The 15,120-nt window shown below is 46.8% G+C and overlaps 1 protein-coding gene across 1 annotated transcript in view; it reads right to left on the reverse strand.

Moving 5' to 3' along the window:
- Window positions 1-1,890: 1,890 nt before the first annotated feature.
- The window catches only part of LOC121582933 (DNA-binding protein SATB2-like), a 53,046-nt gene continuing 39,816 nt past the window's right edge, over window positions 1,891-15,120 (reverse strand). The window contains exons 11-13 of the mRNA XM_045206400.1: window positions 14,378-14,572; window positions 6,952-7,358; window positions 1,891-2,239 (exon numbers count right to left, since the gene is read on the reverse strand). Coding sequence (XP_045062335.1) covers window positions 1,891-2,239; window positions 6,952-7,358; window positions 14,378-14,572 — 951 coding nt within the window. The remainder of the gene's footprint in view (window positions 2,240-6,951; window positions 7,359-14,377; window positions 14,573-15,120) is intronic.

Here is a 15,120-nt window from a genome sequence, read left to right on the forward strand (position 1 = left end):
TAGATCTTCTGCACAGATTCTGTCAGACCTGGGCCCTGACAGTAAATCTCAGTAAGACAAAAATAATGGTGTTCCAAAAAAAGGTCCAGGTTGCCAGGACCACAAATACAAATTCCATCTAGACACTGTTGCCCTAGAGCACACAAAAAACGATACATACCTCGGCCTAAACATCAGTGCCACAGGTAACTTCCACAAAGCGGCGAACAATCTGAGAGACAAGGCAAGAAGGGCCTTCTATGCCATCAAAAGGAACATAACATTTGACATACCAATTAGGATCTGGCTAAAAATACTTGAATCAGTTATAGAACCCATTGCCCTTTATGGGTGTGGGACAAACACCAAATTGAGACTCTGCATGCAGAATTCAGCAAAAATATCCTCAGTGTACAACGAAAAAACACAAAATAATGCATGCAGAGCAGAATTAGGCCAAAAAAGAGCCGTTAAAAGAGCCGTTAAATTCTATAACCACTTAAAAGGAAGTGATTCCCAAACCTTCCATAACAAAGCCATCACCTACAGAGAGATGAACTTGGAGAAGAGTCCCCTAAGTAAGCTGGTCCTGGGCCTCTGTTCACAAACACAAACAGACCCCACAGAGCCCCAGGACAACAACAACAACACAATTAGACCCAACCAAATCATGAGAAAACAAAAAGAGAATTACTTGACACATTGGAAAGAATTAACAAAAAAACAGAGCAAACTAGAATGCTATTTGGCCCTAAACAGAGAGTACACAGTGGCAGAATACCTGACCACTGTGACGACCCAAACTTAAGGAAAGCTTTGACTATGTACAGGCTCAGTGAGCATAGCCTTGCTATTGAGAAAGGCCGCCGTAGGCAGACCTGGCTCACAAGAGAAGACAGGCTATGTGCACACTGCCCACAAAAATGAGGTGGAAACTGAGATGCACTTCCTGACCTCCTGCCAAATGTATGACAATATTAGAGACATGTATTTCCCTCAGATTACACAGACCCACAAAGAATTCGAAAACAAACACAATTTTGATAAACTCCCTTATCTACTGGGTGAAATACCACAGTGTGCCATCACAGCAGCAAGATTTGTGACCTGTTGCCACAAGAAAAGGGCAACCAGTCATTGTTAGAAGAAGAACAAACATCATTGTAAATACAACCCATATGTATGTTTATTTATTTTCCCATTTGTACTTTAACTATTTGCACATTGTTACAACACTGTATATAGACATAATATGACACTTGGAAATTTCTTTATTCTTTTGGAACTTCTGAGTGTAATGTTTACTGTTAATATTGTTTATTTCACTTTTGTTTACTATCTACTTCACTTGCTTTGGCAATGTTAACATATGTTTCCCATGCCATTAAAGCCCTTAAATTGAATTGAATTGATTTGAAATTGAATTGAAGAGGGAGAGGGAGGGTAGAGAGGGGGAGGGGGAGAGAAGAGGGAGGGGGAGGGAAGAGGGAGAGGGAGGGGAGAGAGGGGGAGAGAAGAGGGAGAGGGAGGGGAAGAGAGGGGGGTTAGAAGAGGGAGAGGAAGGGGAGAGAGGGGGAGGGGGAGGGGGAGAGAAGAGGGAGGGGGAGAGAGGGAGGGGAGAGGGAGAGGGAGGGGAGAGAGGGGGGAGAGAAGAGGGAGAGGGAGGGGAGAGAGGGGGATAGAAGAGGGAGAGGAAGGGGAGAGAGGGTGGAGGGGGAGAGAAGAGGGAGGGGGAGAGGGAGGGGAGAGGGAGAGGGAGGGGAGAGAGGGGGGAGGGGGGAGAGAAGAGGGAGAGGGAGGGAAGAGGGAGGGAGAGAAGAGGGAGAGGGAGGGGAAGGGAGAGAAGAGAGAGAGGGAGAGGGAGGGAAGAGGGAGGGGGGAGAGAAGAGGGAGAGGGAGAGTGTATCAGGGTCAGAGGTGATGATGAGCTAAACTCACAGATAACTGGGGTGGAGCGCTGCCTGCTGGGGTGGAGCGCTGCCTGCTGGGGTGGAGCGCTGCCTGCTGGGGTGGAGCGCTGCCTGCTGGGGTGGAGCGCTGCCTGCTGGGGTGGAGCGCTACCTGCTGGGGTGGAGCGCTGCCTGCTGGGGTGGAGCGCTGCCTGCTGGGGTGGAGCGCTGCCTGCTGCGGTGGAGCGCTGCCTGCTCGGGGTGGAGCGCTGCCTGCTGGGGGTGGAGCGCTGCCTGCTGGGGTGGAGGGCTGCCTGCTGGGGGTGGAGCGCTGCCTGCTGGGGTGGAGCGCTGCCTGCTGGGGTGTGTGGCTGGAGATACGCAAGTGTGAAGGGCAGAGGGTGGAGGGGGGGGCAGTGTGTGTGTGACAGAGACAGAAACAGAGAACGAGACAGAGAGAGAGAGAGAGAGAGAGAGAGAGAGAGAGACAGAGACAGAGACAGAGACAGAGACAGAGACAGAGACAGAGACAGAGACAGAGACAGAGACAGAGAGACAGAGACAGAGACAGAGACAGAGAGAGAGAGAGAGAGAGAGAGAGAGAGAGAGAGAGAGAGAGAGAGAGAGAGAGACAGAGACAGAGACAGAGAACAGAGACAGAGACAGAGAGAGAGAGAGAGAGAGACAGAGACAGAGAGACAGAGACAGAGACAGAGAGACAGAGACAGAGACAGAGACAGAGACAGAGACAGAGACAGAGACAGAGACAGAGACAGAGACAGAGAGACAGAGACAGAGACAGAGACAGAGAGAGAGACAGAGACAGAGACAGAGACAGAGAGAGAGACAGAGACAGAGACAGACAGAGAACAGAGACAGAGACAGAGAACAGAGACAGAGACAGAGACAGAGAGACAGAGACAGAGACAGAGACAGAGACAGAGACAGAGAGAGAGACAGAGAGAGAGATCTCCCCGTGCTCACATATACTTACTGCACACATGCCACATGGAGGATAAGACATACTGGAGTTTCATATTGTTATCAGGTGCCCTGGCAGGCGAGCGGGACAGTCAATTGCAGAAAGTTAGCTAGGCTCATAAATAAATCAGCACTTAATGAGCCTGCTGAGCATTCCCCACTGTACCCCACCCTAGAGAGAGAGAGAGGGAGAGAGAGGGAGAGAGAGGGAGAGAGAGAGAGAGGGAGAGAGAGGGAGAGAGAGAGAGAGAGGGAGAGAGAGGTCTTCAGTCTTCAGTCAGCTCAGCTGACACAATATTCTATAACTGGCTAGTATTGTCTCGTCTCTCTCATGTCTGCTGTTAGATCTTTCCTGGGGACAAATCCCAGAACTAATATCCCTACAGGTGTAGGCTACATGTGGACATTGAACAAACATGTCCAGCTTGAGGACATTTATCAACAATGGGTGTGTTTGTTTTACAAAGACAAAACATGTTCTGCTGTAAGTAGGCTATCATACTGATTTGCTTATAAAGACAGTATGCCTACTCTTTACCCAGCAAATGGAAATAAGTTGTGTGTAGAGTACAACCACAGATGGAACAAGGAGCATCAAAATCTTTGGTCCAACTTCAGCAGTCCCAGAACTAGCATGGCATTCTGTTCTATTTCTATAGTGTAAGGATGTGGCTGTCTAACCACACACTGACATGCACAGCTCTCTGGGTGAGGTTCTCTCTGTCTAACCACACACTGACATGCACAGCTCTCTGGGTGAGGTTCTGTCTGTCTAACCACACACTGACATGCACAGCTCTCTGGGTGAGGTTCTGTCTGTCTAACCACACACTGACATGCACAGCTCTCTGGGTGAGGTTCTCTCTGTCTAACCACACACTGACATGCACAGCTCTCTGGGTGAGGTTCTGTCTGTCTAACCACACACTGACATGCACAGCTCTCTGGGTGAGGTTCTCTCTGTCTAACCACACACTGACATGCACAGCTCTCTGGGTGAGGTTCTGTCTTCAGGTCTCCGGTGGGTAATGAAGTCCCTTCCATCTATGTGACGTATTACAGGTTATGGAGCGGTGCAGTCAGGTAGCAGGAGGGGTGGAGTGCATGACACCACCCTGGATACGGCGGAGTTTGCCTCAACCCATGGGTCCAGCAGGCAGAGTTCAATAGATACAGGCAGATGTGAGATGCAGGAAGATGTCACTCTTCCCATACCACTCTGTAGCTACCGACCAAGGTTCTTCCAGGAGGAAGCTTTGAATCGGTCAGTAGCCTACAGAGTAATATGAGAAGAGTGCAATTGCTGAACTTATGTAGATATTCTAAACAAAGTGTTTTGATAACTTTCAAGTGTACCAGTTCCATGTAGAATAAACCATCCTTCACATCATACTGTAGAAGCTGTGCTCTGCTAAAAACAATGTGCAAATATTACACTGTCTTTTATCTTCTATAGTATACAGATACTGTCCGCATCAGCTTTTTGTCTGGTGGTACATGTTAGTCATCATTCACAGCCGATACAGATACTGTCCCCATCAGCATTTTGTCTGGTGGTACATGTTAGTTGTCATTCACAGCCGGTACAGATACTGTACCCATCAGTGGGTAGTGTGGAGCATCTCTAAGTGTTGTTTGATTGACAGGTGGAACTAACGTTGACACACAGGTACTTTTCTGTTTGATTTCAGAGATATACAGCAATAGATGGTGCTTCAGTTAAGGACAGCCACTATGGGGGGTCCTACATGTACTAGTTCCGTCATGGAGTGATGATTGATATGGAGTCTCATTTTATAGAGACAGTTCTTCCATTTAATATGGATTGTCATTTTAGGCATTTTAGAAATGCCTTTTTTTATTTCGTTTTTATTTTATTTTATAACAATACATTTTATTTGTCATTTTTTTGTCTATTTTTCCCCCACTCCAGATACAAACTTGTACATATGAGCAACAACTTACAGACACACACAAACAATGACTACATCTCCTCTGCCCCGCATGCTCACACTCCCATCTCTGACCAGACCTGCAGGCTCACATTCCATCCCTGACCAGACCTGCAGGCTCACATTCCATCCCTGACCAGACCTGCAGGCTCACATTCCATCCCTGACCAGACCTGCAGGCTCACATTCCATCCCTGACCAGACCTGCAGGCTCACATTCCATCCCTGACCAGACCTGCAGGCTCACATTCCATCCCCTGACCAGACCTGCAGGCTCACATTCCATCCCCTGACCAGACCTGCAGGCTCACATTCCATCCCTGACCAGACCTGCAGACTCACATTCCATCCCTGACCAGACCTGCAGTATTGTTTTCCACTTGGCCTTAAACTGTACCAGTTAGTTTTTCTCGGTCGCTATTTCAATAGTTCAATAATATATCATTTGATTTTCCCATTGTGTTAATGATGGTGGTTTGATTGATTTCCACGTTTTTAGTATAAGAATTTTGGCCTTTTCATGTACAAAGACCAGAAAAATATGCAATGTTTGCTGTGTTTGGGTAACCTTAACAAACAGCTGAAATAGAACAGCTTGTAGCCTATTTAGTCAAAAACCAATACGATTTTAGTCAAATAACTGCAAACAAGGTCAACAAATTACCAACACAGATAAGTCAATATTATATTTATTATGTTGAGATTGCAACTGATTTCCATCTAATTTGTGAGATTGTCATTTCAGTTTGTCCTTCTTTACCTCAGAGGGCAATGTCATGAATCTAGCCCTCTCACCCACACTTACTCATTAACCAAACAGATGTTGATTTTAGCCAGTTTACAAAAGGAGATTCAACATTAGGTTTCACCTGGCAACAGTTGTTTTCAGAAGTACATTTATTGGTTGGATTTGACTGTCACAGTTTGTTTTGGAAACAGTAAGCAGATCATCGATCAACATACAGTACATCTAGGGACGTACACTCAGTTCAGTAACAACTTCATTTGAAAGCGTTCTTCTCCCTCACAATGGCCCGTATTCAAAAAAAGTCTGAGAGTGCTGATCTAGGATCAGGTCCCCCTGTCCATGTAATCTTATTCACTATGATGTAAAAGGCTAAACTGATCTGAGATCAGCACTCCTACTATGAGATGCTTTGTGAATGTATCTCACACACAGAAAGCAACACATCATCGATATCAAATAGAAAATAATAATAACAGCCATAATGACGACAATAAACTTAGATTATTACAAGAACAATAAATATGGTTTTGATTTAAGTGCTGGTGGGATGGTGAAATGGGAAAGATTTGTCGACGTTGAGGGAGACTGACTGCATTACACACAGCCAATGCAAGGATTTTCCAGACATTATAGGAACGTTCATAGGATAACCAATCAGAAAAAAATGTTCACATACTGTACAGTATCTCAGGGCACTGCTCTAAGAATACAACAACAGACTCTGTGATGAAGGGACGTGCTTGAAACACATAACTATGCCTTCATTGTAATCATCCTTGTGGCCCATTTAATAAATGAAACCATTTTCATTTTCTAAACACTTTGGAAGGTTTTTTTCCGACTACAATGAATCATGTTCTAACAGCAGCCTGTCTATGACTTCATTACCCAGAGTGCATCTCTTCTCTCATTCTGAGGTACTCTGTTGTCTTTTCACCACCCCTGCCTGTCTACCTCCATAGGTCCTGACCTGTACCCACATCCACTGTGGTGTGGTAGGGCTCTCCTCTACCCAAAAGCCATCCTCATGGGCTTCCGTACCAGACACATTCTTTCTCATTACTGTTCTGTCTGTGTCGTCCTCCTCCATCCCTCTGTCCTGGACTTGTCTGTCTGTCCTTCCCTCCTCCAAGTGGTCCGAGGGGGTTATCTATGGTGCTCTCCAGAGTCAGGGGGACTCTTCGGGGACCTATAGGGGGTAGGGAGGTGGGCCGGGGCCTGAGGCTTTGCCCTGGTCCTGGTCCTCCTTCTCCTCCTCTCCTTCCACTCCTCCTCTTCCCTCTGTTCTGTAAGTCTCCTCGGAACCACCCCGCCCGTCCCTCGCTGGACTCAGCCACGTCTGAACCCTCCGACCCAGAGAGCAGCTCCTCGTCGCGGTACTCAGTCCCTTCCACCCCCTCACCGTCCCTCTCCTCCCACGCCTCCCCCCCCCCCTGCATCGCTCATCTGGGTGGTGCTGTTGTGGTGCTTGACGTGGTAGCGCTGGTTCTGGAAGAACTTGACCAGGGTGTGCTTGGGCAGGTCCAGCTGGGCCGACAGGGTGTGGATAGCCTCCTGGTCAGGGTAGAGGCCCACGTCACCGATGAAGCTCTGCAGGATGGCCAGAGCCTCCAGGGAGATCCGGGTACGCGACCGCAGCTTTTTGGATCCACCACTGGAGCTGCCACTCACGCTGCCGTTGTCTCTGCCTTGAGTCCCATCTGAGTTGTGGCCCCTGGGGCCAGGCATGGGAGTGGGTAGAGGGGATGGGTCCCGCATGTGAGATGGAGATGGGGCCTTCCTAGGAGGGAAGGGCTGCCTGTGCACAGCCTGCGGAGAAAAAGAGGAGGTGTCATGTTGAATCCCATCAGAGCAGACTGTCAACATAGGAAATCAGTCCACATACTCTGAGTAATAATCAGTCTATACTCTAAGTAATAATCAGTCCATATTCTAACTATATGTCTGACAACACAATCTGTACATTCATATAATAAACTGAAAAACTATTCAAACAACATAAGTGTGCTGGTACTAGAGCTGAGATCCCATTGACCAGAGAGTTCCCTAAAACCTCATAAACAACAACAACAACAACTCCCCCCCTCTCAGCCTGTTTCTTTAACATCCTAGGGGGTTGCTTGGAACGTGTGGTACTAAAGCTGAGATCACATTGACCAGACAGAGAGGTCCCAGGCCCGTCACACTCCCCTCTCCTGGGGCTATTAGAAGGGCGGGGTGCCTGAACACCCAAACACTGGAATGCTGCGCCCATAAATCTGTGGTCCGGGGAAATTAAAGGACCTAAATAAAGATAATAGTAATTATTCCCCCCCCTTCAATAATAACATGGTATGTTTCAAATAATATTGAGGTTAGGCCAGACCATGGAGTATTTCTAAATGCTCTTTGGTGGGTTGGTGAGGGAAGGCCTTTTGCTTTTGCAGGAAATGTGTGGGCTAGTTGTTTTATGCCTCCTTGTCTATTTCTGATGTCATAAAGGGGCAATCTGAAGTTTCGGTAACAAGCTGAGGGATGGTGCTGGAGAAATGTTACCACTCTCAAATTCATAGAGAGAGCTATGGATGCAAGGACTGACCATCCATGATATCAAAATTATAGTTTTAGCCATATTTTGAGGTGATACAGTGGTTGTTAACATTTACATTGTTTACAAACATTGGAGAAAACAAGCTTATATTCTGGGTTCTGATGGGGTACGACAGTTGAAGTAAGGTCATGAGGCATTTATAAGTTATATTCTTCAAGAATCAATGGGTACATATCATTGATTTAAAAGTCAGAAAATGTATGTAGCAACTGCAGATTGCCCCTTTAAAGGAGAAAAACATGACTGGAAGTGGATGACTAAGATGTCTTAAAGGAGAAAAACATGACTGGAAGTGGATGACTTAGTGTAAGGAAATGGTGGAGGGATACAATTGTAGTTTTTTACCCCAAAAGAAAACTTCCCAGGCATCCCACCACTGTCCTTGAAACCCTTTAACAATCCATCCAGTCATTCCTTCTATAACTCTCAATCCAAACCACCAACAGAACACACAACATCACTAAAATATCATAACTCTAAATCAACCCACCAACAGAACACACAACATCACTAAAATATCCCTGGTTCTTTCTTTCTCTGTTGTCATTATGGAAGCAACACTCTGGAGGAAATGACTCTCATCAAGCAAAGTCAATCAGCTGTGAGGAGAGTATGAAAGCATGATAGAGACTGAATAATGTATCTGTCCTGATTAGGAAGGGTCTCCATGGGGTACAGACAGACCCTGAAGGGGGAGGCAGGGGTTGGGGGTTGGGGGGATGTTGTTACCCTCTGAGACCCTACTAACACACTAATTAATATGTAATGATCAGAAGTCAGCTTTCTGCATGACTTCACCTCCACTACACCAGAGAGAAGGTGTGGGGGGGTGGGGATTATGAGTCATTAATTGTCTATATGTTTGTGAGTGAGTGTGTGTGTGTTCTTATGTTAGGTGTGTGTGTGTGTGTGTGTGTGTTATGTTAGTGTGGTGTGTGTGTGTGTGTGTGTGTGTGTGTGTGTGTGTGTGTGTGTGTGTGTGTGTGTGTGTGTGTGTGTAGCACAGCTGGGACACATGTGTGGTGGAGCCTAGGGGTGTGTGGAAGGGTACAGTACAGACATGGTGGGGGTCTGGGGAGGGAGGGGCAGAGGGAGGGGAGGGGGGAGGGGCCCATGGGGATAAGAGCAAAGCATCCAGCACAGCAGCATCCACAAGCAGCCCCCTGTAGTTCTGAGAGAGATAAATTACATCTACAGGACCACCCAGTCTGCCTGGAGCTGGCAACGTTTACCACAGAATGATATCGTCCAAATCATTTATGGCATATTTATGGTGCCTACAGCCAGATCATCATCATATGTAGCTTCTCTCTCTTATCCATTTATCAACTGTCTAACTGTCTCTCTCTCTCTCTCTCTCTCTCTCTCTCTCTCTCTCTCTCTCTCTCTCTCTCTCTCTCTCTCTCTCTCTCTCTCCCCATTACCTTACATATCCACTTATCCTATCATCCACCTCCTCTCTCCTTCCCTTTTCTCAATTCCCCTCCTCTCTCTTCTCTCTAGGCGCCATCACTGAGGATGAGGCTGGGATCTTTAGCAGATTTATGTCCATGCTTGGGTCCCAGACATTCTAGGAGAGCAGTGAAGGAATGTGTTCATGGTGTGACCACAACATCCTTCCCAAGACGCTTATTTATTAAAAGAGAGAGAGAGAGAGAGAGAGAGAGAGAGAGAGAGAGAGAGAGAGAGAGAGAGAGAGAGAGAGAGAGAGAGAGAGAGAGAGAGAGAGAGGTGTCCAAACACCCAGCCGCCCTAGACCTTCTGTCTGAGGACCAACTAGGATCATGCAGCCACATAATAATACACAAAGGCACAAACGACCTGAGAACACAGCAGGAATGGGAGTGATAGAAAAAGCTTCTTCTACTTTCCCCAACGCGCAAGTGATTATCTCCACCCTGCTACCACGAAAAGACTTCTACCCTGCTACCACACAGCGGGTAACGCAAGTATTTCCCGTGACTGTGCCTCAAAACGAAATGTCTAACTGGCCCACCACTCCACCCTGGACTTGAACAGCCTTTACGACCAGGTCCACCTATACAAGGCAGCAGTGCCCACCTTCGCCCGGACCCTAAAGGATATTGCCCTCAACCGCAGACCCAACACCTCACACAGGAGCAACAGATCAACAGACACCCCGCCCAGACCAGCGAGACACTCTCCCCAGACCTGCGGGACCCCCCACCCTGGACCTACAAATAGAGGACCCCCGCCCGAGAGGACCTACATCCAGACCACAACACCACCAGCCACATCCACACCCCCACCCCCCACCCCAACCAATTACCCCCAAGTCAACCATGCCCACACCCCATTTAGGCCCCCTCAGATCAGACCTATGCCCCTCCTACCCACCCCATGCCCCCCACTCCTGCAAAGAGGGCCTCAACATGAAAGTCACACATACGCCCAGGCCATGAGCAGGCAAACAGGCCCAACCCCCACTCTCTTACACTAGCCCAAGCCAATGGCATGTACCAGATGCTCAGCAGGCTCTGCTCACAATTACTGGCCTGAGGCCAAACCACACGACCAACAACATTATACACTTTATGGAACACAAAGCCTTCACTATCTCATCCTGGAATATCCAAGGCCTGAGGTCATCTGCCTTTGGCCTAAAGAGCAGGAACCCGGACTTCACCAAAGAAATTGGAAACACAGACATTGTCATCCTACAAGAAACATGGTATAAAGGAGACGGACCCACTGGTTGCCCTCTAGGTTACAGAGAGCTGGTAGTCCCATCCACCAAACTACCAGGTGTGAAACAGGTAAGGGACTCAGGGGGTATGCTAATTTGATATAGAGCAGACCTAACTCACTCTATTAAATTAATCAAAACAGGAACATTTTACATTTGGCTAGAAATTCAAAAGGAAATGATCTCAACAGAGAAAAATATGTCCTCCTGTGTGCTCCCTATATCCCCCCACTAGAATCCCCATACTTTAATGAAGACAGCTTCTCCATGCTGGAGGTGGACATCAACCATTTCCAGACCCAGGGACATGTACTAGTCTGTGGCCACCTAAATGTCAGAACTGGACAAGAACCTGACACACTCAGTACACAGGGGACAAACACCTACCTGGAGGTGACAGCATTCCCTCCCCATACGCCCCCTAGGTGCAACTACGACAACATAACCAACAAAAAACGGGTCACAACTCCTGCAGCTCTGTTGCACGCTGGGTATGTACATAGTCAATGGTAGGCTTCGAGGGGACTCCTATGGTAGGTACACCTATAGCTCATCTCTTGGCAGTAGTACTGTAGACTACTTTATCACTGACCTCAACCCAGAGTCTCTCAGAGCGTTCACAGTCAGCCCAATGACACCCCTATCAGACCACAGCAAAATCACAGTCTACTTGAACAGAGCAATACTTAATAATGAGGCATCAAAACCAAAGGAACTGAATAATATTAAGAAATGCTATAGATGGAAGGAAAGTAGTGTCGAAACCTACCAAAAAAACAATTAGGCAACAACAAATTAAATCCCTTTTAGACAACTTCCTGGACAAAACGTTCCACTGTAATAGTGAAGGTGTAAACTTGGCAGTAGAAAACCTAAACAGTTTATTTGACCTCTCAGCTTCCCTATCAAATCTAAAAATTCTCTAACAGAAAACCGAAGAAAAGTAACAACAATGACAAATGGTTTGATGAAGAATGTAAAAACCTAAGAAAGAAATTGAGAAACCTATCCAACCAAAAACATAGAGACCCAGAAAACCTGAGCCTACGCCTTCACTATGGTGAATCACTAAAACAATACAGAAATTCACTACGGAAAAAGAAGGAACAGCATGTCAGAAATCAGCTCAATGTAATTGAAGAATCCATAGACTCTAACCACTTCTGGGAAAATTGGAAAACACTAAACAAACAACAACACGAAGAGCTATCTATCCAAAACAGAGATGTATGGGTAAACCACAACGAATGACATCAAATAATGCATGCAGAGCAGAATTAGGCCGATACCCGCTAATTATCAAAATCCAGAAAAGAGCCGTTAAATTCTACAACCACCTAAAAGGAAGCGATTCCCAAACCTTCCATAACAAAGCCATCACCTACAGAGAGATGAACCTGAAGAAGAGTCCCCTAAGCAAGCTGGTCCTGGGGTTCTGTTCACAAACACAAACAGACCCCTCAGAGCCTCAGGACAGCAACACAATTAGACCCAACCAAATCATGAGAAAACTAAAAGAGAATTACTTGACAAATTGGAAAGAATTAACAAAAAAACTGAGCAAACTAGAATGCTATTTGGCCCTAAACATAGAGTACACAGTGGCAGAATACCTGACCACTGTGACTGATTCAAACTTAAGGAAAGCTTTGACTATGTACAGACTCAGTGAGCATAGCCTTGCTATTGAGAAAGGCTGCCGTAGGCAGACCTGGCTCTCAAGAGAAGACAGGCTATGTGCACACTGCCCACAAAATGAGGTGGAAACTGAGCTGCACTTCCTGACCTCCTGCCAAATGTATGACCATATTAGAGAAACATACTTCCCTCAGATTACACAGATCCACAAAGAATTCGAAAACAAACCCAATTTTGATAAACTCCCTTATCTACTGGGTGAAATACCACAGTGTGCCATCACAGCAGCAAGATTTGTGACCCGTTGCCACAAGAAAAAGGCAACCAGTGAAGAACAAACACCATTGTAAATACAACCCATAATTATGTTTTTTATTTTCTCTTTTTGTACTTTAACTATTTGCACATTGTTACAACACTGTATATATACATAATATGACATTTTAAATGTCTTTATTCTTTTCGAACTTCTGAGTGTAATGTTTACTGTTAATATTTATTGTTTATTTCACTTTTGTTTACTAACTACTTCACTTGCTTTGGCAATGTTAACACACGTTTCCCATGCTAATAAAGCCCTTAAATTGAATTGAATTGAATTGAATTGAGAGATAGAGAGAGAGAGCTAGAGAGAGAGAGTGTCATGCCCTTTAATGCCTGTTGTTTCTTGTTGGTTTGGTCAGGGTGTACATTCTATGTTTGTATATCTATGTTGGCGGGTGTGGTTCCCAATCAGAGGCAGCTGTCGATCGTTGTCTCTGATTGGGGATCAGACCTAGGCAGCCATGTTGCCTACCTATGTTGTGGGATCTTGTTTCTGTGTGTTTGGCTTGTTTGATGTTAGCCTTTAGAACTTCACGTTACGTTGCTTTTGTTGTTTTGTTCAGTGTTTATTTAATAAACTAACATGTACGCATACCACGCTGCACCTTGGTCCAATCCTGTACTCACGAAGAATCGAACGAGCGAGGAGGAGAGAGAGAGAGAGAGAGAGAGAGAGAGAGAGAGAGAGAGAGAGAGAGAGAGAGAGAGAGAGAGAGAGAGAGAGAGAGAGAGAGAGAGAGAGAGAGAGAGAGAGAGAGAGAGAGAGAGTAGAAGGAAATAGATTGTTGTCTGAATTTAGAGATGGAATTGTTTAGGCCCTCTCAGGGAAGTATCCTTACAACATACAACAAGCTTATCACGAAACTGAAAGGCACACTTCATCAACTTTTATTTCTGGTTAACTGTGAGTCTTTCACATCTGTCTGTAATTGTTTTGAGGGACTGAGGCGAAGATTCCTTTGCTTTTTGTGGGCACACTCTATGATTGTAGCTTCAGCTGCAATTGTGTCCAATAAGTAATTTGTTGGGGGAAGCGTCCCAAGGCGTATACCGGTGAGATACTTGCCAGGAGTGACCCCTCTCCCTCGGGCCTCTCACCTGTGGTTCTGGAGACACATGGAGGATGGTGTGGAGCTGGAGCCTCTCACCTGTGTTTCTGGAGACATGTGGAGGATGCTGGAGCCTCTCACCTGTGTTTCTGGAGACATGTGGAGGATGCTGGAGCCTCTCACCTGTGTTTCTGGAGACATGTGGAGGATGCTGGAGCCTCTCACCTGTGTTTCTGGAGACATGTGGAGGATGCTGGAGCCCTCTCACCTGTGGTTCTGGAGACATGTGGAGGATGCTGGAGCCTCTCACCTGTGTTTCTGGAGACATGTGGAGGATGCTGGAGCCTCTCACCTGTGTTTCTGGAGACATGTGGAGGATGCTGGAGCCTCTCACCTGTGGTTCTGGAGACATGTGGAGGATGCTGGAGCCTCTCACCTGTGTTTCTGGAGACATGTGGAGGATGCTGGAGCCTCTCACCTGTGTTTCTGGAGACATGTGGAGGATGCTGGAGCCTCTCACCTGTGGTTCTGGAGACATGTGGAGGATAGTGTGGAGCCTCTCACTGTAGTGGTGCTTGGACTCCTCTTCATACACCATGTCCCTCTCAGCCTGGGACAGGGTCAGGAACCTTCTAATGGTACACAGGTTCTCCCACAGAGTCCGGTTATCCGGGCTGGGGTTCTCCTTCCAACGCAGCAGCTCACACAGCCAGCCCTAACAGAGAGGGAGGGATGACGCGAGAGAGAAAGTTTGTTGGTCATTTAAACAATAGCATTAGAGTGATGGGGGGTAAAGGGAGAAAGGACAAGGAGATGTAGAGGAGTAGAGACATGGAAGAAGAGGATGGGGTGAACGAAGCGGAAGACAAGTTCCAGATGAAAATGATGTGGGGCTGAGAGGGAGAGAGAGAGAGAGAGAGAGAGAGAGGGAGAGAGAGATCTGATTATCTCCGCTAGACTGGCTCAGGCACTGACACCAGCTGTTGTTTGTACACAGCCTCCTCCAGACCCTCAGTGCTCCCTCTCTACCTCCCTCCCTCCATCCATCTCTCCGGAGAGGGCCATAGCCAGATGGGGTCACTGAGCCATGACCCCTCACTGAGAGCCAGGCCTGTAGGAGACCCTACCCTCAAACCAGCAGTGGCACACACACAGAGACACACAAGCATGTATCTCACATGTGTATACGCAGACCAGACTAGCGGGCGCGAAAACACACACACACACAACCCATTTTTTTCTATTCTATAATGCACTTCTTAG

This window comes from Coregonus clupeaformis, chromosome 23 (genome assembly GCF_020615455.1).
Source record: "Coregonus clupeaformis isolate EN_2021a chromosome 23, ASM2061545v1, whole genome shotgun sequence".
In the NCBI taxonomy this organism is placed as follows: domain Eukaryota; kingdom Metazoa; phylum Chordata; class Actinopteri; order Salmoniformes; family Salmonidae; genus Coregonus; species Coregonus clupeaformis.